General features: G+C 39.4%; 1 protein-coding gene across 1 annotated transcript in view; it reads left to right on the forward strand.

Moving 5' to 3' along the window:
* MET (MET proto-oncogene, receptor tyrosine kinase) overlaps positions 1 to 26,674 on the forward strand; it is an 89,994-nt gene that overhangs the window by 9,082 nt on the left and 54,238 nt on the right. The window contains exons 2-3 of the mRNA XM_066550548.1: positions 10,732 to 11,946; positions 24,072 to 24,263. Of these exons, the coding sequence (XP_066406645.1) occupies positions 10,747 to 11,946; positions 24,072 to 24,263 (1,392 nt within the window). The 5' untranslated portion in view covers positions 10,732 to 10,746. The remainder of the gene's footprint in view (positions 1 to 10,731; positions 11,947 to 24,071; positions 24,264 to 26,674) is intronic.

Below are 26,674 nucleotides of genomic sequence, written 5' to 3' on the forward strand. Positions count from 1 at the left end.
GGAGCAGTAAGAGGTGGCTTACAAATAAGGAAGTACCCCTTTCCCAGCTGCAAGAGGGAAATCTAAAGTTATGTTATTTACTGAGACCACCATCACATGCTATTAACAGGGGTAAAAGCCCATCAGTCAAATATTTGACTACTCATGGTTTATAGGGATTTCAAAGACTTATGGAAAGATAATGCCTGTGTCCATTAGCTAGTTACTTAGAAATGCAGCGTTGGTTAATTCAGCCTTTCTGTAAAGAGTAATTATTATCTTCATTAACAATATATAAGATTTTAAAGATTTACTGTTCTGCACCTATTATTCCTGTTACGTCTTCTACATCTCAGTATTTACCTCTATCATCAATTGCTCATTTTAAATGAGGTAGTATTGAGATCCTGTCATTGCCACTGATCTGTCTTTCAGCCTGTCTTAAGCACCCTGTTCTCTAGTCCTTAGTCAGCTCAACTATCACAGGAATCAATGAGAGTAGTGAATGCATAGAGACTGTGGAGTCAAGTCTTGGAAAAGATGATGGCTTCACAGTGAAGGAATGTAGCTTATCCTCACCTAGCTTAGGTCCAAAACCAGGCTTTTGTGTGAAAGCAAGGTGTGTAAGAGTTGAGATCTGTCCATCCTCACCCCAAACATCAAACAAAATTTAAAATGCTTAACTGAGTAATTATTAATTATAAGAACTCCATATTTTTTGTCTGAGCACAACATACACGGTGCTAATAAGTAATACAATATTATTTGAATATTTTTAGTAGGAGCAGGGATGTAAAAGAAAATGTTCCTGCTAAATGACAGTGACCTTTGTTCAGTACCCAAAATATTGAATTAAATATCATACTTAGAAGCAATTGTTTCACTATGAAGTCCTAAATTAAAAACATACATTTACTGACCAATTTGCAATTTTACCACTGCCATATTATTTTTCTTTTGGATAAACAGACCAAGCTTAATATTATGGGGAAAATCCAGAGAGGCTGCTTTGGCATCTCAGATGGGGTTTAGAGTGAGGTCAGGGCACAAGTCCAACAAAGAGATCTAAAAAGCTAACACTCACTGGCCACAAAACTCTCAGGTGCTTAGATTAACCAGTGTCAGCATTTTGTGCTGAATATTCCCTGGATCTCACCTGAGCTGGAGTTCTGGAAGAGAAGACAGAGCAGTAAGAGTCTCTCAGTCCTGGCTGGCTTACAGCTCCCAGCCAAGCTCCTCTGCAGTGCCCAGACAGGATGGAGCCATGCACGGGTCCTGCTGCTGACAGGCAGCCTCCAGCACCACACGCCATCCCCTCTCCTCCTCCCAGCTGGCTTGGCTCCAAAGCATTGGGACAGCTTTGCCCAGGAGGACTCACATTCCACTCTCTGCATCTTCCCACCAGGACAGGAAGAGCAGGAGGAGAATGAGATATGGCCATGGGGTGGTGGATTGCTGGATCTCATGGCAAAAGGGCAGGAGGGTGCAGGCAGGGGCTGCAGAGAGAGGGCAGGGGGCAAAAGCAGCAGAGCCAGTCCCAAGTCCCATTTTAGACCTTTGGCCAGCCTGTTCATGCAGGGATGAGGACTATGGTTTTAAATCAGCCCCTTAATGGCAGGCACCATGCTACAGCTCAGCCTTTCTGTGCTATGCCTGTAGTAACACCAGCACTAAGCCTTTTGTGTTTTGGAGGTGTTTTGTAAGAATGGATCCATTGTCCTCATTTCACCCCAATGAGAAAGGTATATACCCTCTTGAAGTTTGGAAACAGCCTCTTTGCTTATCTCACAGACTCTTATCTGGCTCCAGATTTCTAAAGGAAGCATTCCAGGTCTAAACAAGTCCAAAACCTTGTTCTGGGCCCAGTATAAATGAGAGCCTGTGAAGAGCAACAGTTGCACATTTAAGCTTCCCAGGTCTCTTCAAATGAGGGGAGAGGACAGGCTGAAAGAAAGTAAATGAACCAGCTGAAAAATCTTTTCAGAAACAAGCTCACAAAAAAAGATCCCATTAGCATGAACAACTCAGACTGCTCAGCCATCCCTGAACTCCTTCTTCAAACTATTGAGCTTTTCAGCATCTTCTGAAGGTCAACATAATATTTCAAAATAAAATCTGTGGCTGATGGAGCCTTGCTGAGGGACATCTGCCAAAAAAAGGGAGCTGAGGCTGCTACAGATCAGCCACTCTCCTGATTGCAGCTGTGACACTGTTGCCTCTGGTGAGAGCCAGGATGTCAGATAGGCTGGTCTCAGGCCATTTTGGGATTTATGAAGGCCAATTCCGTAAGGTCCTTGGAAGGCTATCATGAATCACCGGTTCGCAGCAAGGCAGCGCTCATGCCAATGAGTGTCATTAGCTCCCTCTCTAAACTGAGTGAAAGTAGGGCATCAGTTAAAGTGCACTGCAATAACATAAACTTACAGTGACAAAAGCAAGGTCAGCATTAAAAAGAAAAGGTCATAACCTCCTAACCAAACACAGATGGGAAATGAACACTATCCTTGACATTGCTCCTGTTTGATTATCAAAAAGCCGCTACAAAGCTAAGTAGACCATCAGGTTATTAACTTTGGTATCAGATTATGTATGAAGCTGGGGCATAAATAAAGACCCCATTGCTTTCACTAGCAAATTTACAAACACAGCCAATTCAGTTTTGTTTGTAGCTGTTTTGAGTGTTTGCACCACATTTTCTCTTGGGGCAAAGACCACCAAAGCTTTGCATAGAGGTGGTTTGTGTTTGGCAGGGCTGATTATCTCAAACACAGCATTACACAATTGTGACTGTAGGTTGTGGAGCCAGCTTGAGCACAGAAGGAGTGCATTCTGCTTTCCAGCACCAAGTATACATGCAGACAAAGCACAATATTAGCCCAACACAGTATCAGCCCAATGGACTGTGCCAGGCCAGACCAGTTCCCCCCACAAGAGTTCCTAGATGCAAGGAGATAACTTGGAGGCAACTTAAAGTCCTCTGTACAGTGCTGACACAGGTCCACCAGCAGAGCTTTTTCTTGGTTTTTCCTTTCCCTGGATTAGCCACCCCCAGCAGAGCTGAGGGTCTCATTCCAGCCTTAGGGCCAGTTCTTCAAATCTGTGAGCCCAGCTCAGTCACACAGATGTGCTGATCTTGCTGGGACCCTACACAGTTTGACCATGACATCTCAGCTTGACAAGCTGTGTATCAAGCAAGGCATCAGCAGCCTTTTGGAAATCCTTGACCGTAAGTTTGGTTGCTAATTTGCCTTGTGGCTCTTGGAGATGCATTAAGTGAGAAGGGTGAAGTCATGGCACACAGTGGCATGCTTTATGTGTGCCCACCAAGCAGAAAGCTGCTGCCTGACACCATCCTGCCAGCTCTTTCAGAGGAAAGAACAGAGCCAGCACAATTTCTTTTGCTTAGTATCCTAGGTATTTGTACCACACCTTGGAAGAATTCAGGGACTTCTTGGGTTTTAGTTGCTTATATTAGTATATTTATTATGACATTAAAAGGAAACATGGTAATTTGGTGGGCAAGTAGATCCATTGGTACCATTCTAATAAAACATACCTTATAATCACTATTTTGGCCAGCTATCATATATAATATACTTTCCTATCTGTATCTATTGACATAGAGAACTTTTTTTTTTTTTTTGAAGAGATTAATGTTTGGCTGTGAAGAGTTATTATCTCAGAGACTCCTAAGAACCATTAGCAGCAAATGACAATTAAACTGCAGGAAATGTCCTGCATCAAGATCATTCATAATTGCTGTTAGAACATTTAGATCAAATCTGTATGCTGTCTTGGTTACTCATGGATATCTGCCTTTTAATCTTTTTCATTTTTATGACCCATGCCATTCCTTTAATTGTCACAGTATGGAAGGTTGTTAGCTTTACAAGATAGGAAAGGCTTCCAAAATATGCTCTGCATTTCAATACAAAAATTCAGGTAGATAGATGTTATAACCATAAAACATAAAGTAGCAAGTCTAAGCTGAGACTATTTGAGAGAATTGAGCTAAAGCTGTGCTTGCAGCCAGGTTTGCCAACTTGGCTCTTTACAAAAGGAGGAACTACATTCCAAGGAAATCACACTGTCCTCATTCAGTACAGACAACCACAAAATGCTCAGACTCATTCAAAAAAGTTGATCAAGAGGATCAACTCAGAAATGCAAGTAAGTTGCTTTCTCCTACTATGAGGTGTTTCTGTGACACCAGAAACAGACTTGGATCTTTATGCGAGCTTGTGTGATTTCCTCAGTCCACTAGGGTGTGTCTGCATTTATCTCAACTCACTAGAAGTTGATAAAGGCCTTTGCTTTGCATAGTTGGTGAAAATAGATAAGAGATGAATTAGTCTGTTCAAACATGAAAAAATTGAAGTGACCCCCAAATATCTCCATATGCACTAACCTGACCCAGAAGACCAATATTGCCTTGTGTTATTAGTCATGGCATGCACTGTATCAAGCACAGCATGTTACTCTCCTCACGCACACAGCTCTTCTTCTGCTGGTACTGAGCCTTTGCACTGAGTAAGGTGTTCATATGTCAGTCGTCAGGCTGAACTATTTGCTGCAGATACCAAGCTTAAGTCTATGCTAGAACTGGGTTTATTTTACTTCAATTGTAATGGTAAAGTGCCACAATAACATCACAGTTATTTTCTTACTGAAGTTCCACAATTGCTGACTTGCATCTCAGATGAACAGGATGGAATAATTGTGTTGTTCAAAGCTTGCTTTCAATTTTCCTGTTATTGCTAAACAATACAATAGGGTTTTTTTTAAATCCTTCCATCCTTATCATCCAGATGTGGAAAGCTGTCCTCTTCTACTTAAAGATCCAGATCCATCTGCAAATATAAGCATGAAGAGACAGTGAAGGTTCTACCTTATTTGGTGTATTTTTCTGTTTTCAGTCATTCTATGTATATTCTGGACTTCTAGTCCATGTTCTTTGTGGAATTGGTTCCTCAGCCCTTAAAATGAGTACTACTTTCTCACATGAGAAATTTATCTCAATTGCAAGGAATGCTGTATTCCACCTATTAAATTAATCTTTTTGAGCAATATATAGCTCTTGATCGGTTCCACTCATTTATAATATATCATTGAGTGTTTGCTGAAGTTCATTACAGAAGAACCAGTAGTGCCATTGTAGCCCATCACAACAAAACATGATTAAATAAATCCACTTGTGCTAGAGACCCATGACATGAGTTGGCTTTAGGATGTTAAGTTCTGAAGCACTTCAAATAAAATACTCTACTGCACTGCAGGACACCTCCAAAAAATGCCAAATGAGTGTAAGAATAGCATTTTCTCCACTGCAAAGGCTAGATTAGTGTTCTTGTGGTTTAAAGCCTGTTAAAAATAAATGTGCTAGACAACAAAAATGCTTCTTTTGATATCTGCTGTGATTTATAATGGTATATTAGACCCAGTAATGGACTATGTATATTAAAGAGTGTGTTTTATGCAGGGATAATTTAATTTTTTTATGTGTTTCAATATTGTAAGGAAAGGCTTACAGATCAGTTGAACCTGCTAATGAAAGCAATTTCTTCTGACACACATGACTGCACTGTGTATGTAGAGGATTTAGTTAATGGTAGATCCTCCAGCAATTGCCTAGGCTGTGCCCTGCCCAACAGTTCTTCCCCATCAGCCATCTGCATGGGCACACACCTCTGAGAATAAAAAGAGCAAATAGAAACCTCCCACCTCTGCTATGAATGAATTTATAACCTAAATCACTGATAATAAGTTCTTTGGCTCTATACTCTGGAAAACTGAATTGTGCTACAGTGCATATCATGCTGTAGGAAAAATAATATTGCCACCCTAGTCAGGATGAGTGACCTAACCTAGAGCTGAAATAGTGCTGAAGACAAGGGAACATGAATTTTAACTCACATTAGCCATTTGAATTCAGCTCAGGGATAATTTTTGTGTTTGCTGCTGACTTTTTCAATTTCCTTGTTCTTTCTGTTGTCTTAAGGTAACTAAGTTCAGATTTAAAACCTTTTTTTTTTTTACCTCTGAACTTAGAAAACAGGTTACCCTCACTAAGTGTTTTAGATATTCTCAACCTTGTGTACAGATGCAATTGGTAAATTGAAAAGTCTGGTGAAGACACATCCATTGTGAGCTTTATCTGTTGAAGCTGATGCCACTGCTGTGGCAGATTTGCAACAACTGATTAAAGCTGGATGAATGGAGCTGTTATCACCCCCTCCCATTTTCCCTGTCCTCTTAAATGATGATGTTCTCTCCATGGCACAGCCTCTGAACCACAGGGAATCAGGTCCTGCACTGGCACAGATTTTAGTCCAAAATAGCAAAGCAAACTGAAGTCTCAGGAGGAGTGGTCACTAGGGTTATTCTATATAAATTTGCCACCTCAACTCTGTCAGAGACCAAAGCAACAAAATGTACTCTCCCACTGGAAAAAGTATAAAATCATACTATCAGCTTTAAAAAGGGAAAAGGCTACCATTTGCTGACAATAGAGTTTTTGAAACATGAATTAACATGGCTCTGCCATCACCTAACCTGAAATGACCTATCTCAGGACTAAATATGTTCTTGTACAAACACTCTCTGTGGGATAGAGGACCCTGCCATTTCCTTTTCTGTAATAAAGCTAGGAAAAATGAGATGCACCAAACAACGAACAAAATGCTTTCATGTCAGCATGTTGTTTGAGCTTGTGCAGATCCATGGAGTGCTTGTGATAAGAGATAAATGGGACCCAAGTTTCTGAAATGAGGGAAAGGCAAACAAGCATGCCTGTGTTTTCTGGCTTCCTTGCATATGCCAGTTTGAACATATTCCACAATAAGGCCAGGCCTGACTTGTCAGTACAGTTGCAAACAGTGCCAAGGAGAGACATGATGTTCAATATTTACAAATTATCACCCAAGTCATAATTAGAGGGAATGAAACTTGTTGGAAGAAGATTACCATTTGAGAACTTAATGGTACAAAAACAAAGCACCAGCCATAGCACTCACACTAATATGACACATCATTACCAACCATTTGCAATGGTTAACCAAAATCTATTTTCTCATCAGTTTTACTGGCTACTATCTGATGAGGGATGGAAAAATGAGCACATCATGACACTGGCTTTGAAAATATCTCTTACAAAAGGAATAATCCATTACAGCTATTGCTCACTGATGGCCATCACAGGCCAAAACTTACAAGTCATCTGTAGACACATGAAGGACACACACACATGTCACAGGAAGGTCACAAAAGATTGAACAGCATCCATCATTCAAACCAAGCAGAGAAACAAAAGGTTTCCTTGTTTTCATTCTGCAACTGATAGAGAGCAGCTAGTTCTTTGACCTGTAGCTATAGCACAAGTATTTTGGTTCTAATTCATCAAAGTTCAACAAATTACCTTTGAGTGTATGCTATGGAGAGCTGTTGGACCTTTGAAGAAAGACTGAATTTTTAATTCACCAAGAATTCTCTGCTTCTTCAGGATGTATTCAGGTGAAGTGTATTTGCAGTGGCCTGGTCTAAAGGTCATAAAAGAGCAGCTCTGTGCTGGAGCTTGCAGTGCAGGAATAGAGAAAGAACCTGGGTCAGATGCAGATGAAAAGTGGCACCAAATGTCATGAGACTCTGAGAAAGAAGGAGCAGAGTTTATATGATGTGAGGACTGTGAAGTTCATAATGCTCTTCACATGACTCCTGTGTTCTCCCTAAGCTATAAATGTCTCACTGTAGGGCATGTTCCTTCTGGTGTCAGGCACCTTGAGAGAAGATTCACAGTATGCTGAAGACCTGGGCTGTGGAGAACCATCTTCCCTAGAGAGCTGCCCACAAATCTGAGCCAGAGCTTCCCATAGGTTGGAATCAGCAGATTTCTGTCTGGGACGATGCTTGAAACATCTCAAAAGAGCACAAAGGAAAGCATGATGATGAAACTCAAATAGAAGAGAAAAGATGACTTGGTTCTCATTTATTGCTCATATTTTCCTTCCTGTAGTGGTAAAATAAAGTACCTATTATTCCTGGCATCCTTTACATCACACTGAATCCCACCTTTGTTCTTACTGTTAAATTTTCGATTCCAGCCTCACTTGCTAAAGCAGTCTAAGGTGGAATTTTTGGTCTCCAGAACATAGATTGAAATCAGTGGTGTTTTACTGACTGTCTGAGGGTACTGGCCTCACATCCCAAAATATGGTTGGAGTGAAAGAATATGTCAGATAGTATTTATGGCTCTAAATACCCCTGCAGTGCACATTGGTACTGATTGTTGGACATCTAGGGATCCTTTTTTAGACACTGGAAGAATAGGGAGGATTGTAAACTGAAAACTGAGGGACCTATTGGGTGGGAAATCTATTTGGGAACATTAAAACAAGAATATAGTACAGAGTATACTGCAACAAATAAGGTGCCTGTCAAGTAACCTTCCTTCGATCTTTTTTGCCTGTGTTGGTGGTGCCTCATCCTCATGCAACTCTTGTCCCACCCATTGCTTTGTCTCTCCACTGCAGGGCTGCCTCTGGTAAGTGGTTTAAACTTATTAAAGTAACAGTATATCTACCTCTGGCTGGTGTCAGAAATAGAGCACTTTTGGAATTTTCTGCTTAATCTAGTATTTGTCAGAACACGTTGGCTCATCAGAAGTGAATCTGCAGGAATGCATCACATTTCAGCAGTGTCTTGGGTGGAAGTGCTGGTTGAATAGAGGCAGACAGTCAGACCAGGCCCCCACTTCTCCCAGTGCTGGGGCCTGCACTTGACACTGGCCAGGCAGGATGTGAACATGGATCATGTGTGAATTCTGGGTGTTTTACACAAACTTTGAAAGCTCTCGGTTTCATCCCAGCACAGAGCAGGAAAAAAATTCCCGATAGCAAGATGTTACAGAGGATGAGAAGACAGTTTCCTGCCCTATACAATATGGAAGTCAGCAGTTTGTGTACTGGGACTATTTTCGAATTATAGCAATATCCTTGCTCTTTTTTCTTTTTCTTTCAAATCCAGGCTAGATTTGTTTCCAGGATTCTGTTATCACTAATTAATATCAGAAAAATGTTACTGATTTGAAGGATGATCTTTATGTCTCAACACTAGAAGTGTGACTTGTTTTCACCAGCTAATACTTGCAACTAGCCTGTGTTTCTGATTTTTATTCCCAACTCTCAATCATGATTCTTATCAGATAACAGGAAGGAAGAACAATTAGTTTCCAAAACCTATTATTTTGTGTAATTAAAGAGGTAAATCACAGAAAGAATTCAGTGGACACTGAAATAAAGCACCACAAGAATTATTGATGGATTGTTTTATCCAATCTAGTGAAAACACTAGATTTATACACAGCTGAAACAGCTCTGGTCTATAGTAGTATTTTCATTTCCTAATGAAATAAAAAACTGGTACAGATTCTTATTATTCAGTTTGTAATTTTCAAGATCATCTATTTTAAATTATCTTGGTGGTCACAAGCATTTCTTGATTAGCAACAATTGCCTAACTATAGTCAAAGTTATAGGAATTTTCCCAAAGTATGTGATCATATTGCTGTTAGAATGCATAATTGTTTTCTCCATGAAGAAGCTAAATTTGGCTTAGCAAATGTCATGATGTTGACAGAAGAAATCTGGTGTGACAGGGTATAGTGTGGATACTGCACTGAAACGCTCATAACCACAGTTCATTTCATTGATCTTTCGAGGGGGTGAAATATCACACAAGTCATCTGCCTTTGGTTTTTCAAGCCACATCAAACAACTGTGTGGAGATGTAAAAGAAAAAGAGAGAAGTGCTAGATGGTTTGATTTCATCAGTTAATGGCTGTAGGTCACTTGATAGCCTTTTGTTTACAATACAGCGATATGCCTGTGTCTTGTAAGGCTCACCAGAGTGACTTACTGCTGTGGTACAGGGCCTAAAATAAAGCTTGCACATGCCAAACACCACATGATGCATAAAATATTCTAATAATACATTACAAAGCCTTGTCAACACGAGGGAGAATGACTATTCCAAGAAGTAGGGCTGGCTGAAAAAAGACATTCTTTTTTCCAAACTGGGCCTTTATGAAAGACAGTGATTTGAGAAGAGAGAGGAGAGAGAGGGAGAGAGGGAGAGAGGAGGAGAGAGGGAGAGAGAGGGGTTTCTTCATTTGGTCTGGTGGAGAAGTCTCTCTTCCTTGGTTAATCAAAAAAAATCAACAGAATATAACTCCATTCAGCTCAAATCTTGGCATTATTTCATGTCTTTTCTATTTCTTACTTTTGATCAACTGTGCTTGGAATCCATTCAGCTCCTTGAGAACTTCACAAATATCTTATAGCCACACATTGAAGTGCTCCAACTGCTTTGTGTGCTGTTGTGCCCTAAGTTTCCTGGGCAGTTTTGCTTTTAGCTATGTGTACACCATCCTGTTCTAAACTGCACCAGTCAGCTGGTTTAATGGTGTTGTGGAAGTAGTCCTCTCTCTTTTGCTGCTCTACAACATTCCAAGGGGTCTTGAGAAATTCATCATAAGAAAATCCTTCTGTGAATTGTTCTAAAGGCAGTGAAATGGGTACCTACAGTGATTGTAGCCGTTTCTAATACAACTATTATGACACTAAGCAAGATTGCAACACTTCTTAAACTGAAATAGCTCAGCTACTGCATGCAGCCTAGAAACGGATTTCTGTTGTCTGATAAACTGACGGTTTAGTATATGAAATATAACCAGTTTTTCCATTAAATATATTTTGACAGATTAGATCTCTGACAATGAAGCCTTTTACCGCATATCCTTCTGGGTTTATTGTATTCCTGTTTGCCTTGCTGCAGAGGAGCCATGGACAATGCAAAGAAGCAGCTAAAAAATCAGAGATGAATCTTGGTGTAAAATATGATCTTCCTAACTTCATTGCAGACACACCAATTCAGAATGTAGTTTTATACAAGCATCATGTTTATATTGGAGCAGTCAATAAGATTTACGTACTAAATGAAACTCTCCAGAACATTTCTGTGTACAAGACTGGGCCTGTTTTGGAGAACCCTGACTGTGCACCATGTGAAGACTGCCGAGATAAAGCCAATTTATCTAACAGCATATGGAAGGATAACATCAACATGGCACTGCTTTTAGAAACTTATTATGATGATCAGCTCATTAGCTGTGGTAGTGTGTCCGGAGGCATCTGCCACCGTCACATCATTCATCCTGACAACCCTGCTGACATTGAAAGCGAGGTGCACTGCATGTACTCACCCCAGGCGGATGGAGAAGCAGATAACTGTCCTGATTGTGTTGTTAGCACTTTAGGAACCAAAGTTTTGGTGACTGAAAAGGACAGGTTTGTCAACTTTTTTGTTGGAAATACTGTGACATCTGCGTTTCAACCTCCCCATGTGCTGCATTCAATATCGGTTAGAAGATTAAAAGAAACACAGGATGGTTTTGAGTTTCTCACAGATCAGTCTTATATAGATATCCTCCCTCAGTTCCGTGACTCGTATCCTATTAGGTACATCCATGCCTTTGAAAATGATCACTTTGTCTATTTTTTGACTGTACAGAGAGAAGCTCTTGACTCACAGTCTTTTCACACTAGAATTATCCGCTTCTGCACTTTAGACTCAGAGATGCGTTCCTACATGGAAATGCCTCTTGAGTGCATTTTTACTGAAAAGCGAAGGAAGAGGTCCATCCGGAAGGAGGTATTCAACATTTTGCAAGCTGCCTACGTAAGCAAGCCTGGTGCAGCTCTAGCACACGAAATGGGCCTTGGGCTCAATGATGATATCCTCTATGGTGTTTTTGCACAAAGCAAACCAGACTCTTCTGAACCAACCAACCGATCTGCTGTCTGCGCCGTCTCTGTGCGAACCATCAACGAGTTCTTCAACAAGATTGTTGATAAGCAGAACATGAAATGCCTCCAACACTTTTATGGGAAAGAGAGCAAATACTGCTTGAACAGAGTAAGTGATAATTTATTTGTTACATTTTGAGACTTTTGTTCTCTTTGCCTATTCCATTGCCAGGTATCCGTCCCTTCAGTTTCAGTTACAAAATATAAGTCCCTGATCATTGCAGATTGCTTAGCATTGCTGTTGATTATCCCTAAAAGGATTAGTTCCTGTAAATTGAGTATAAAAATCACTGAGGTCTTTATGGGGCTAAAAAATGTAGTTTTTTGCTTGAGAAACTGATGCAGATAAATGGAACGTTTAGGCAGTTATTTCTTTTAATATTTAAAAAAAGTATTCATAAACATTCATGTGCACGGAAGAGTCCTTGAAAAACATCACATACTTAAAAGTAAGTTAATGCTGAATCACTGCCCTTCTCAGAAAAAAATGAAAGAGCTGGTTTGGAATATGGCATGAAGAGCCAGATTGTAATGTGGTTAGTCATGATGGGTACAGAAATAGTTCAACTGGCATCAGTTTTCTGCAAGAAAGTGTCGGTGAAATCTGTATCTGAATGAGAGTTCAGGTGGTCTCGGGTGGGAGGGTTGCATTTCTGTACACCATGACTTCAGGAGGCTGCTGCTCTCCAACCATATGAAATACTGTGAGCAGAGGAAGCACAGAATTTTTCCCTTTCTCTTCTGGCCAGTGTCTGTGCTGGTTTTAGGTCTTATAAAATAAATACAGAATGTGGGAATCAGGTACTTAGAACAGTTACTTTGGAACATGAAACATTAGAATTTTCAATCACCTGCTTATGAAGCAGGCCCCTAAATATCCTACCTGGGGAACTTTCTATTCTCCATTACAAGAAATTTGGAGCTCAGAGGTGGCACACTGTCTTCTACCAGTGGGCCAGAGCCTCTGTGGTGGGGCTCTGCTCAGCCAGTTTGAGGCCAGTGTCAGGACAGATCAACAGCTCAACCTGCATTTAGCGATGGATGGTATCTCTCATATCCCATTGTTGGGACAGCTCAAAGTGAGAGTGGGAGTCACAGACCTTCTTCACCCCAAGTATCACCAGTGTCCTCTTCAGCACAGCTGCTCAGCACAGGGCATCAGGTTAGGATGTTGACACAATGCCCTGGTTGGAGGTGGGAGTCTGTTTTGTCAAAGGGAAGGGCTGCTCCCCACTGCCAGAGGTGAGACAGGGCAGTCTGGGGAGAAGAACCCATTACAGAGACCCTGTGGCTTCTCCCAAGTAGCAGGAATGTGCTCAGAGAGGGTCTGAAGCAATCTGAGCATAACCACAGCAGCCTTGCCATTTGGGGGATGACTGCTTATAGCAGGCCCCAGGTGTTCAACACAGATGTAGCACTGCCAGTGGATGCTGATACAGCAGCTCCAACAAACATAGCATTTCATTCCCTTTTTTGTGGGAGGGGGACAGGCAATTTTCAGGAACTAAAAACAAGTTAGCAAACACTCAGCACAGTAGCTTCTCTCTCTTCACTTTGTTATTGCTGTCCTAATTTTTCATTTCAGGTAGTCATATCCTTTTTTTTTCTTTTTTCAGTTCTTTTTTAACAAGAACCATTGTCCTTCTCTGAAAGTATTTTATTCTATATTCCTGGGGTATATGATTTGTGAATGACTGTCTTTAAAGCTTGTGGCCTTTAACTTATCTCATTTTCCTCTTGCCTATACACACATTTCATAAGGTGATCTCTTCAAAGCAAAGTATACCATTAAAATATTGACAGAATAATTTGCAGCTTTTCACATGCTGGGAAGTACTTTTGTGTTTCAAAAGCTTTTCCAGAGTCTGCTGCTGCTTTGCATATCAGAATGAGTGTCTTGTACTGCCAATGTGTTTATTATAGTTGCCTATTTTCAAGAAATGTCATCAGAGCTCTGATTTCTGCTACATTAAATTGATAAAGAGAAAAATGTTTCTATGATTTCTTGTGATTCTTTTAAATGGCATAAAGGCAGTCAAAAATTTTTGTCCTGATTGTTTGCTTAACACTGAAATATCAAGACTGTCAAGCTTTGCTGTACCATTTCCTTTGCCTTATTCCAGAGGGCTCATTAAGGCTTCACTAAAAAGTGTCCTTTGAGGTTTTTCAGGTTTCAACTAGCCACAGAGATTGGCAAGAATTTGCCAACCATCTTTTGTACACCTGTTTTTCTCTGGTGTGTAAAGTAGACCTGAAGGGTTGGAATGTGAAGGAAGGGAAGGAGCAGGCAGAAAAAGGAAGGCACATTATTTCTTATGCTTGGCCCAAAAATGTCAAATCTGGTCTTTCCTGATTTTGCTGGAGATTAAATAACACTTAATAAAAAAAGATTCTCAAACCCCCAACTCTTCTTAGGCCCTTCTTTGTACATTGTAAAAGTGTACATGCAGGCATAAAACATTTTTCCCCTTTTTGTAAGTCACCTTCAACTTAAAAGAAAGCTTTTATAAAATCTGAGAGTTTGTCACAGTTTATAGTTGCAAAGTTCAAAACTTGGTTTTTGTAATGTAGCCAAGATGATTTTTCTCTTTGATGTCAAGAGAATAAAACCACAGATCACTCATGCAAGTGAAAGTCACTGACCACTGCAAAATTAAGTCATAGGACAGTGAAAACAGTCCAGCAGTGAATATGGTATACCACTAACTTCAACATTAAAAAGAAAAATGAGCCTCTAGCACTCTTTGCAAGGAAATGCTCTCTGATAATTTACAGTTAGAGTCTGATTTATGAAAGCTATTTCATGTTATCAAAAAAAGGTCCCCCAAGACAATTGTACATAATTTTGTTTGACTTCGGGTAGTCCATCTTTTTAAGTGGCTGTCCCTCAGGACTGTTTCATCTGAGGCTTCTAAAGGTAGAATTAGATCAAAATAAACCTGAATGATACATCCAAAACACTTCCTCAACTTTTTCTTCTCATATTTAAAGCAAAAATAAGTAAAACTTCCACTCATCTTGATATAATAAGCAAAATTTGTTCTGTTTTGGCCTTGTTTTCTAAAGGAATGAAGTTTATGTGGTCATGCTATTTTAGGTCTGTCTCTCTGTTAGTTATCCTTACAGCCTCAGCAATAAGAAATCTTAAAGGTGTGAATTCAGGTGTGAATCCAGCGACGGGTCCCATATAGGCTCAGGCTATGGAAACTGATGAAATTTTAGGAGTACCTTTCTAAACCTCAGAAGGAGTCACAAGGAAGGTATTGCCCACCCATGGGAATAGTCTCCATCAGAGCTTAGTTGAAGAGCAGAGTCAACCAACCACAAGATATAAATCCAGACAAAACTGTGCTTCACTTACTCCAGTGCTCATGGAAAACTTCATAAAATCAAAATAAAACATTTCCAGTTGTGTTTAAGTGTAATACATATTAGGCCAAAACCTGGGCTCACTGAAGTCAGGGTTAGGAAAAGTGAATCTGATGGAGCATCTGATTGATGTCAGACATACTTCAGCAGAGCTGTGACCAGTTAGTACTGCCTAATAATTTCCTTCAGGGAAGAGCTGGCTGACACTTAAATGACAGCAAGATGGAAACATAACTGGCTTTGAATTAAAAGAAAAATTGGGAGTAATAGTAAGGAGGTTTTATTGCTTGAGTCAGGACAAAGATATCTGAGAGGTGGCTGCTGGGGGAGGGGTGTTGAATCACTGTTCAGGAATCTCCCACAACAAAGAGAAAACTGGATGTAGTCTTTCAGCAAAGTTTATTTGGTCAGTTAGTCATTATCAGCCCCAGTGTGGTATCCCCAAAGCAGAGGTGTGCTTAGATGAGAAGACAAATGTTGCTTACTTCATTTGCAGTCATAGTCCAGTAGTGTGAATCTTTACCATGTAGTAAATGGGATTTTTCAAGTGAGGAAGATGAGTTGATTTTAGCCTTGACAATCTCAACTATACATTTCAGTTGTCATTAGATATATCAGGATCTTACAGGCTTTTTTTTGTCCTTTCTGCATCTCTTATGTGATAAACTATTGTAAGCCAAATTACCTGACTTATGGACTTTCATGATAAAACACCTCTAATGATGAAATGCAAATTCAGTTCTGTAAAGATCTTATGTCTTTGTTTTTTCTACAGTTAAGTTCAGGTGAAGGCCTAAAATACTTAGACCTTACAGGAAAAGAGAAGTCACAGACAGGCTTTTGCTACCATGCCCCCAGGAAGTGTCATAAAGCAAGACAAACTGGTCACAACTCCTGTTAAATGAAAGGCACAAAGAGTTGGAAAACATGAAAGGAAAACAGAAGATCACCAAAACAAAAAAAAAAGGGAAGGTAAAAGAAACACATGGTGATGCTTCTTTATTACCATTACACACATGACAGATGAGTAAAATTAGGTTATGCTTATATTGTAATGGAAGAAAATAATTGCTGCCTTCTATCATGAAACCGCAAAGGCATTTATTGATCTGTCATCTTAAGGCTGTGTCTAAGAATATTTAATAAAATAAATAGAAACAAATAACTCTTTTGAGGCCCTGGAACTGTAATATCCCACACCGTTTGGCATAGAATTTTGTCAGGTTTAAAAATAACACCACATATCTCTGATTAAAATGGGTTGCTGTAAATTGCTCAAATAGTCTAACAGCACAGAGGTGTTTTTATATTGTGACTAGAATGTGACAATATTTTCCCTAAAACTCAGATACCAGAATCCATTAGATTTGTCCAGTCATTTATTCCTCTGGAAATGCTATATCAGATGGCATACAGCACTCTGCCTGGGCATGAAATCTGTTCCCATTTGTATGCAAGCTCCTCTGTGGGGTTCTGACATCTCAGAACAATAACTGAGGAGGGCAGAATGATGGGCAGAGTGCACTGGCACCCTTTAAGACATGCTTAAACCCTAGTAACAAGGGGATAGGCTGCATCCACATTCCTGTTCTGCCTCTCTGCAGGGAGTCCTGGCAGTACCAAGGGTCTCTGCTGTGCCTGTACCAGTGGAGGGCAGGCAGGGTGTGCTCACCAACCTGCTCCCCTCCACCAGCAGGTACATGGCCACCAACCCAGCTGGCCATGGAAGACCTGACTGGGACAAACAGCCAGGCATGAGGGATTGCAGGGAGAGTCTGGTCTCCAGTTGAACTGCACAGGAGGGACACAGGTATGAGTGTGTAGGGGTGAGGTATGAGCATGGCTGTGGGTCTGGGAAGGTTATCTCAGGCTGAACCAGATTTAGCAAACACTTGGCTGCAGAGGGAAGGGACTGGCCACATGGACACCCTCATGAGGGAATTACTGAGAAAAGGACAAGACAAGGAAAAAGGCAGGTCGGGGAGTTTTTTAGGAAAGTGCCACACCTCCCCTAGTGGTTGATGTCTTTGCAGGCTCTTGGGAGCCCCAGGAGCTATGGAGTTTGGGGGCGAAGCTCTTAGTTACCTACGGCTTCAAAAACTACAGTTTTCCTTCTCTTGATGTCCAGTTAGGGACCTGTCTTTCCTTGCTTCCCAGTGCTGCTGCTTGGCATTTTATCATCTTCTTGATGAAAGCTGGATTTCTCTGTGAAAAAGTAGTATCCATTAAACTACCATTTTCTGCAAAGGGCACAGCTTTATCAGCCAGAGTTACTAATAATGTTCCATTTCCAGACTTTTTAATCAAATTCTTCCACTGAAGGCATGGTTCCCTATTGGTTATTAGTGTGGAAAAGTGACTCTGCTGCTTTTCTCTGGAATTGCACAGAAATCATTTCAGGCAGAAAGTAATTTTTATTTTGTTAAAATGAATATCTGGTCATGTGGTTTTTATGTCTCAGTTTCTGAAGGCACTTAAATAAGTCTAAAGACTAGAACTGAACAAAGTGAAATTTTGTTATCCTATGTAGCCTTGCAAATTAGAAAAATTTTATAGTCCCACAAAAAGAGATGTTCAAAAAGTATACTAGTAGTAATAGAATACTAAGGACACTCCCTGAAGATGTTTAATATTGAGATCTGAGCCTCTTTTCCTGGGTTCAGACCAAATTCTAAGACTCCTTAGTCCCAGATTAAGTTCCCATCAAGTCTGCTGATGACTATTCTGCAATGGGACCATCTTAGCCCCTTTTGAAAGATCTGCTTGGATTTCTTTAAGCACATTCCAAGTTCCAGAGAAAGAGAAGCTGATCATGCAGCACTCTGTATGCAGATCTAAGTCCTGGATCCATCCCACCTAGCTTTGGTAGGTGGTTGACACATGAATTTTTCTCGTGTTCTGCTGCCAAACAATGGAGAGACACATAAGTCCTGACAAAGCAGGCATCTGCCTTTCAGCTCACTCAGCACCCACCTTACCTCAGCAGTTTTCTACTTACTCTGCTTATGCTGACTCAAGACCACATCTGGCCATCATTATTGCTCACTAAAGCAGCAGTAGGTAATTACTATCCAGGAGAGAGCTGTGTTACTCAAACTTTCTAGGTGGCATGTGGGTTTCTGATCTCAGACAGCTTTGCATCAGAGTGGAATTACTCCTCATTTCCAAACATACAAGTAAAACCAGAATCAAATCCCACAGTAAATTTTAAAAAAGTAATAATAATGCTGAGGCAGAGGATCCATGGCACAAATGGTTCAGAAAGCAAGTGTAAGCCACATGAAATTATTACTCGTACTGTCTACAGGGTGTGTGAAAACAAAGAAATGCTAGAGAAATGATCTTGCAGGAAGTGATAATGACAACTTAATTTTCTTAAAGCAGATGCCACCTGCTTTTATACACAGTCTGTGGAAATTAGGGCAGATTGCATGATTTTCTTCTAGTTTCTTGCATTCTTTCTGTCCCACACGTCTTGCACCACTGTTTTGGCAAGACATGCAGTTGTTGTGCAATGTTTTGGTGGAATAAGGGTCTCCACATTCAGCATTATCTTTGGATAGCTGGTCTAGATGGAATTCCCAGCTTTTCTATTTTACCACAGCTTCAGTGTCAGTAAGGACTTCCATGAAACATGCACCTAATAGACACTACAAATGTACAGCAAAACTGCTTTCATCAGCACAATATCTCCAATGCATTACTTTATTTCTTAAAAATGTGTAATTAGTCAACACCTCTTCTTTGATAATCTGTATACTGAGTTAAATGCTAAATTAATATAAAGGAAATCAGCAAAACACAAAGATTACTTAGGTCCATTTTGTCTACTGAATCAATAGGATTTACTTAGTGCTAATGCACTAACCAGATTATGAGAACTAATGCAGTACTGTTCAATGACAAAAGCAAATAACTCTTTGAATGATCTTGACAAAAGAACATAAAATCATCTTAATTTGTATTAACTAATTACATTTAACAAAGATGTTTTTTTATCTATTACCTTAAGTGAAGCATCAGTACAGCAACTTCCCCCATCTCATTTTAGGAGTAGATCAAAGCAACAAGAATTAGGAATACTGAAATGATATTGTGTAAAATTTTACACTGATGGAGTTCTTTTAAAAATTTTATTCTCAGAAAGGGACATGCTTTCTCTGTATTCCATATAAAAATCTTTTAATTGCTTTCAAATACATGAGGAGTATTGGGAAGAGGAGGAAGGAAGAAGAGGGAAACATTTCTTTGTTTAAAACAGAAGAGGAAGAAACTCTTCTACCTTTTAGAGTAAAGCTTCATTGCCTCGGCAGAAGGTCTTAGAAGCAGAGAACCCAGTCCCCTGTCCCAGACATGTTCTGTCCTGCATGAACACTGGGCTGAGTTCACAGCACCCACACACCCTCAAGGTGTTGTTCGCCAGTCAAGAAGAAACCAGAAGCACTGTGTCTCTGCTTCTATGGGAACTGTTTAGCACATGAATTGGCTTCCACTGGCAAAATCGTGCCCTTCAATGTGATTAATTTTTCCCTTCCTTAGGATTACAAGAATCATAATTACCATGACGATGATCAAGTCACTCTCATCCTCAGACAACTACCTGGCTTCACTGAATTATTTGGGCCAGAATTACATTCTTGTGTTTTCAATGGAGAGAAGCAGTGATCAAATGCACTTCTCACCTGAAGAGAAATAATGAAAACTACCCAGAAAATTAAGGTGTATCAAGAACCACAAACCTACATTGGCTGAAAATACATGGAAATATTTAGAGAGGAAAATATGATAAGGTTCTTCTGTGTTCCTCATGGTTATTTTCCTGTTCAGAGTTTGCTGTACATGTAAATTCTTCACCATTATGTGTTTGATTCCAATTGGACCCACTCTGAAAACTGTAATTTGATTATTCATCTTAATTCACTGACTTCCACAGGAAAAGAGACAAGGAACTTATACACTCTCTTAGATTTTAATGGTCTTGGTAACCCATTTGTTCTGTAAAATCACCAATTCATTCAGAAACTCTACAGTAGTTTCTTTGGAAAAAGATTTTTGCCATTTGCAGACATCTGGATCCAGGTAATTTAACAATAGTTTATTTCTCCCTACTCCATGTTATGCCACAGACCTTAAGGGTCTTTTCCACCTTAAGGGATTCTTTGATTCTATGAAAGGAGAAATGCTGTTGGCTCTTGTTGGTGACCACTTCTCTTGAGGGAGAATCCCAGAGTTCACAGTAGAAAAAAATTTTGATACTTTGAATTTTGATTCTTGACAGCCAGCAAGTTAGAAGTCATATAAACAAACCAGCAGGAAATAAAACTCATGCATATTCCTACTTTCCTTGAGCTTTACATCATGACTGCACTATTTTATGATTGGCACTAGGCAATATCACCAAGTTACTTTCAGACCATTTCTCCAATTTGTCAAATTAAATTTTAATTTTAATGATGTCCTCCAAGTGGCTCACAAGACAGTATGAAATGTTCTGCAGTGATTAAGTCATTGATCTCCAGTTTATTCAAGACATTAAACAAAATATCAAGACATTATACATAATATCACTTTCTATATGAGCACTGCACTTAACTAAGAGCAGGTTTTAACGAGCTCTAGAAGAATGAGCCTGGAGGAATGTTTCTCCAATTTGCAGTCACTGCAAATTAGAGAAAAGCTCACAAAAATATATTTGGATTTTTTTTTCCCTGGGTATAGTATTCAGACCAGAGACTAGACTTTTGGATTTTCTGACACCGACCTAACCAGGTTTGTCTGCGATTTTTCACAAGTTTTTGTAAGAATTCCTTCCCTGCTTTGCACTTTTGGCTTCAAATATGCAACTCTGTCTGAAATATTTTGTTTTTATGCTCACTGAATATGACATATATACCATCAGTTACCTGCAAAACAGTGACAGCTCCTGATAGCTCAGCTCAGCGATGTCTAGAGACATTTTTGGCATTTTTGTCTTCTGTGGACCAAATCAAGTGTAAATTCCAGAGCACCACAGCTTCCCGTATGAACAAATAAGATAACATTAATTATCTTCTACCCTTCTGGACACAGCTGTAAGGCAGGGCTTGCTCACACCTCACTGCATTCCAGCAGCACACCTGTGCCAGCTTAACAGTAACAAAGCCCTCTCTGTGAATCACAGGCAGAATTGGCACCTCTTGTCCTACAAGAGAAGCAATATAGCTGAACCCAGGCACTTACCCGTGCTCTAATTGTCCATTTCAATAGTTGTGTGATTTCTCAGTGGAACTTGGCATGATACCCAGAGTGCATCATCTGACATCAGTTATTTTTCCACATTGACAGCCAAATGGATAGTTATGTGTATACTGGGAGAGAGGGAGGGAGGGGGGGAGAGAGAGAGAGAGCGAACCAGACGTAAAAGTGTTAATTTAAAGCAGCATGTTTGACAAAGTTTTCCCTGTTATCAATCTTCCTTTAGTTTTCTAAGTAGCCTTTTAATCTCTGCATTTCTACTCAAAGATCAAAGCCTTCCTATTTCTTGAACAGCCAACCCTACATTATGGTAATCCATGAAGTGTCAGGTTTTTTAAGAACCATATGTGTAACAATCTACAGGTTCTTCAGCAGACAGACAAAATTATGGCATCTCTGAGGAAGGCTGAGCTGACTTTGTGGCTAGCTGACTTTGGAGAAGCTAAGGTGTCAGGGTAAGCAGGAAAGTCTAGACACTTTTTCCAAAGAGCTTGAGTGGGGTTTCATGAGGCAGCATGTTAGGATGCTTGAATTGTGATGAAATGACTATGTAGGAGGAAGTACTTTAAGCTTAGCACAGAAATATCTCTTTCCAAAGTCTTTGCTTATGGAAAAAAGCAGTTACAGGAAAGAGCAAAGATCCCATGTTGGGGGAGGGTAAATTCAGAAATCTGCCTTATTTCAAAAAGCATGAAAACTGTATATCTTTCTGCTCTTGAACTATTCATACTCATTGTATGAGTAATCTGCACAGATGTTTCAGAAATACTTTTACACTGGGTAGGATATGAGTGCAACAGAATACAGCTTTTCACTTGTTTGGTGGCCAAAACAAAAAAAGCCAAACTTGCCCATTGATGATTTAACCCAGTCAAATACTGGGTTAGAAAAAAATAATGTTCAGTGTTCCTAGTTCAAAGTATTAGTTCAGTTCCTGCTGAAGAAAATACACTGTATATTAAGAGTTAATAAGATAACTAATACAGTACAACCTTTAGTATGTGGATAACCAAACTGTTAAGTCACTGCTGTACCACATCTAATTTAGAAGCCCTTTTTCTGTATCATTAAGACACTGCGCAGAGATTTCAACTGCTCATTTGGTCTGATGTAGGCTTTCACCTAAATGCTACAGTAAATTGACAGGGCACCTTCAGAAAAGCTGGCACCATTGCTGACTGCAGCTCCTAGGGGCTGCAGAAAACCTCACCTGCCAGTGCTGTTGCTGGGCTCAGCTCAGAAACATCACAGTTCAGCAGCAAAGGGCTGAGCTACTAGGCTGAACATTTTCTTGATAGTATTTTCAATGCCTTGATTTTCAGTCCAGAATTCACCAGAGTTAGGCCAACAAGAAATTCTTCATTCATTGCTTTCTTTTTCATACTCTGAGAAAAGACATCTGAATCTAGAAGACAATAAAATTTTCTCTTTCTAAAATTTTTCTACTTGCTCTGTAAGGGTATGATGCAGATCTGTTTGACTTAGTAACAAGAGTCTTGACTGTCTTGAAAAGGTTTCATTCAAGCTTCTTTAAAGATTTTTTAAAACATGTTTTGTGACAAAAAACAAATCAATAAAAAAATAGGAGAAATTAGGCTCACTCTTGATTTCAACAGAGGGAACCACTGTAAGATCCTTTATAATCTTCCTAAATGTTTTTTCATAAAGTATGTCACAGTGGGAACATGCTACATGACTTCCAAATTTAAACTGTTAAAAGATAATTTAAGAGATTCCTGGTTATTATCTTTACACAATGTCCCCAAAAGAGATGATGTAATATCAATAATAATGAAATTATTATTGATAAGCTAATATAATTGAAATCTATTAGTAATAGATTACTATTGAATTGTTAGGAGGTTATATTCTTCTTCAGAGATAACGTAAAGTGTTTTGTTCAAGACCTTTTTCAATGAAAATTAAAAACGTGTAATCTCTATTACCAAAATGAAAGAGAAAATCCTGCAAATGCAGCTGTTATTTTAGTACACTCAAGACATCTAGAGATCAGATGAAATAGTGCATGAATCGCAGATGATCAGTACAAGAATCTGAGTAATTATCAAAATCTGTCTTCCCCTTAGTTTAATCAGAAACCTGTTTTTCCTAACTTATCTCCCTTTTCTTTCTCTAGCTTCTTCTCCACTTTAGTGTCTTATTTCTGAAAAAAAGTGGTGAGAATAGAGGGAGAAGAATATTGGAAATTGTTATTTTAATGTAAAAAATCATATTGTTAGAGAATTTGTTTTGAAAACTGTTTTAGAAGTAGGTGTGTCATTGGGCAGGCTCTGTAGTACAAGAATTCTCAGACTTTTGGAGAAGCAGCATTATGGAAGTCACTAGGAGAAAAGATACCTTGATATATGTGCTTATACACGTATCATCAGGTTAAATAAAGACCCTATGTCTTATTCCTCCAGACATGATTTTAAAAGTTAATCGAAACATTCCCATAACATTAAGAAGTTTTTGCCCTCCTCATGGAACATCATAACTGATGAAGCAATTAAGTTTGAAACATCTTAAAATACTTTTGGTCGAATGCATTTGTGCTAAATGACTTCATTCTGACAAAGATCTATTGCTACTCGTAAAGACAGTGCTCATCTGTACTTCATTTTCAAACAGGCTTTTTCAAGAAACGCTTCGTACTGCAGAGCACAGGATGATGAATACCGCTTAGAAGTCACCACTCCTCTGCAGAGGGTTGACTTGTTCATGGGCCAGTTCAACAGTGTCCTGCTGACTTCAATTTCTGTCTTCACCAAAGGGAACCTTACCATTGCTAACCTGGGAACTTCAGAGGGCCGCTTCATGCAGGTAAATATTACCATATTACCACAGTAACTTCACAATAAAAACCATACTAGCCTTTAGCAGGACGGTGGAAAGGGAGGAGGATTATTACCCCAGTTTAAAATGGCATTAGAAAATTGAAATTACCAAATAAAATACAGCTTCTGTAATATAAAGTGTCTAATAGAGCATTCAGTATTTTAAGTGTTTACCTGGAGCTTGTGGTTTGAAACAGTGGTTGCGGAGCAAATTCTGCCATGAGCTCTGACTGTCTTAGTTCACAGAACAATTTTGGTCCATACAAACAAGAGTTCTTTCAAAGACTAAACTGAAAGCAGTGTCTTGGATAGACATCAAATATGCCTCAACCTCAGCTGGGGCAGAAAGGTCTAAAACAGTGACTGATTATTCAAACAGCTTCAAAAATACACTTTGTATGTATCTACACTCTAGAGGATCAGATTATACCTATTCAATGTAAAAGGCCAAGACAGTTTATAATGTAGAAGCAGGAGCCTCAGCATTAGTTGCTTCTGTATACTGATCCACTCCTCTGGCTCCAAATTCCTTGCTAGTGTAGCCATAGCCTATGACTCACAACTGTAGAATTGAGATTAGCTCCTTCTCCACCTACTTTCAAGTTTCTCTGAATGTGTATTAGATTTTCAGGCTCTTGCTCACTCCTATCTCACTCTGCTCTGTTGGATTACAGTTCTTCCTGTCCTAAAACAAGTTTTTCATAAAAAGTGATAAATCACCCTCCTGAGTAGTCTGTCTTGCTCCACTAAGTACATAACTAACCTAGACAGGTAGATTATACTACATGACTTCTTTGTAGGTGACTAATTAAATAAATATAATGAATACAAGCAGCAGTCTTTTAAAATCTTGGCCATAAAAATCAAACACCAGAAGACAAAGACAAAATACTTTGAGTTCACCCAACTTATTTCAAGCACTGTCATCCTGTAGTAACTTCCTTGGAGAGCTTGACTTCTCCAGCTGCCAGAGTCCAGCCTGGATGTGCATCTCAGCCTGGATCCTTCTTGCACCCAAGGACCTGTGTTATTTCGATTTGCCAGTACTATTTGTCTTCTAGAAAACTTCCTGAACTATTGACAGTCTTCTGGCCTTCTGGTTCTGTAGGCTATAGAGAGTCATCAAAATTAATGAGAAGACCATCAGCTGCTGTGCCATTCCAGTTTTCCCATTTCCCATAAGCTTCCATTAGAAAATAGTTGGGCACATGTAGCCTTTAATGGAACTAAACCTTTCCTTTCTTCTCTCCCTTTCCCTCCTCTCCTTGCCGCATGCAGTGCATAGGGTTATATATTGTTCTCAGAATATGCACCCTGTCTGGATAAAGGGAATCCTATACCTCCAGTCTTCTGCTCAGACTGGACACAGAACCAGCTGCATAATGCAAATTCTGTAATGCTTCTACAGGCAAAGAGTTCAAAGTGATTTGCCACAAAGGGCAGATGAAAAAGTAGAGAAAATCATGTTTCTTTTTTCCTTCTCCAAAAAAATTTAACAAAACTTTCAATGACAACCCTGCCAGTTTTACCTTAACTTCCCATGATGACCTTGGTAAATTTAAGCTGCAGTTTGTCTTCTGTGCAGGAGATGCAAATGCCAAGAGCTACACACTGAGCATGGGCCCAAACTGTACTCTGTTCTTGGAAGCAGATACTGATTCACACAGCAAAATGAGCAATTTGTTTAATCTTTCTGAAGTAATTTCCTTATCTATAAAATACAATTAATAACAACTACTCTCTTACTCCCAGCATTACTTCTGGGCTGTCACAAAGCTTTTAGGAGGGTTTGGTAGAAAGCACAAGGGAGCATTCTTTTTATTTATAATGTTCTTTAAATTATTCATTCAAATCCTGCAGCACACACTTCATTCAGATGTTTGCTCAACTCAAGGAACAATTAAATATTTCCAGAATACATTTCCCATTCCTGGTTTAGTTGCAGATCAAAAGAAAAAGCTATTGTGTAAACTGCACATGGCTATTAGCAGAAATATTCTCATCATTGAATCAGACTGGCTTCAGCTACAGGGGGAAGTCAGCATTGGGTTCATATTGTACTAAATAGGAGCTCTTTCCTTGAGGGTTGGGTGCAGCTAGCAGGAGAATAAGCATACTGACTACCTTTAATGATACTACCTCCAAATAAAAGGTTGGTATTTGTTTTGTCTTTGAATGATTTTGGAAGGGATATCAGATCTGTAGGATACAGAAGACCCCGATTTTTGCAGATTTTAATGTTTTTTTTTTTTTCTCTCTAATAGTGATTTAGGAGTGCTTTCAAACATGTTCGTTAGGAAATGCCCAACTAAAGTAGATTTGTAGTGTTTCTATGGAAATATAGCTATTAACAGCAATGAGATTAAGATCATTAAAAATTAAGCTATTATATGACCA

This window comes from Molothrus aeneus, chromosome 5 (assembly GCF_037042795.1).
Source record: "Molothrus aeneus isolate 106 chromosome 5, BPBGC_Maene_1.0, whole genome shotgun sequence".
In the NCBI taxonomy this organism is placed as follows: domain Eukaryota; kingdom Metazoa; phylum Chordata; class Aves; order Passeriformes; family Icteridae; genus Molothrus; species Molothrus aeneus.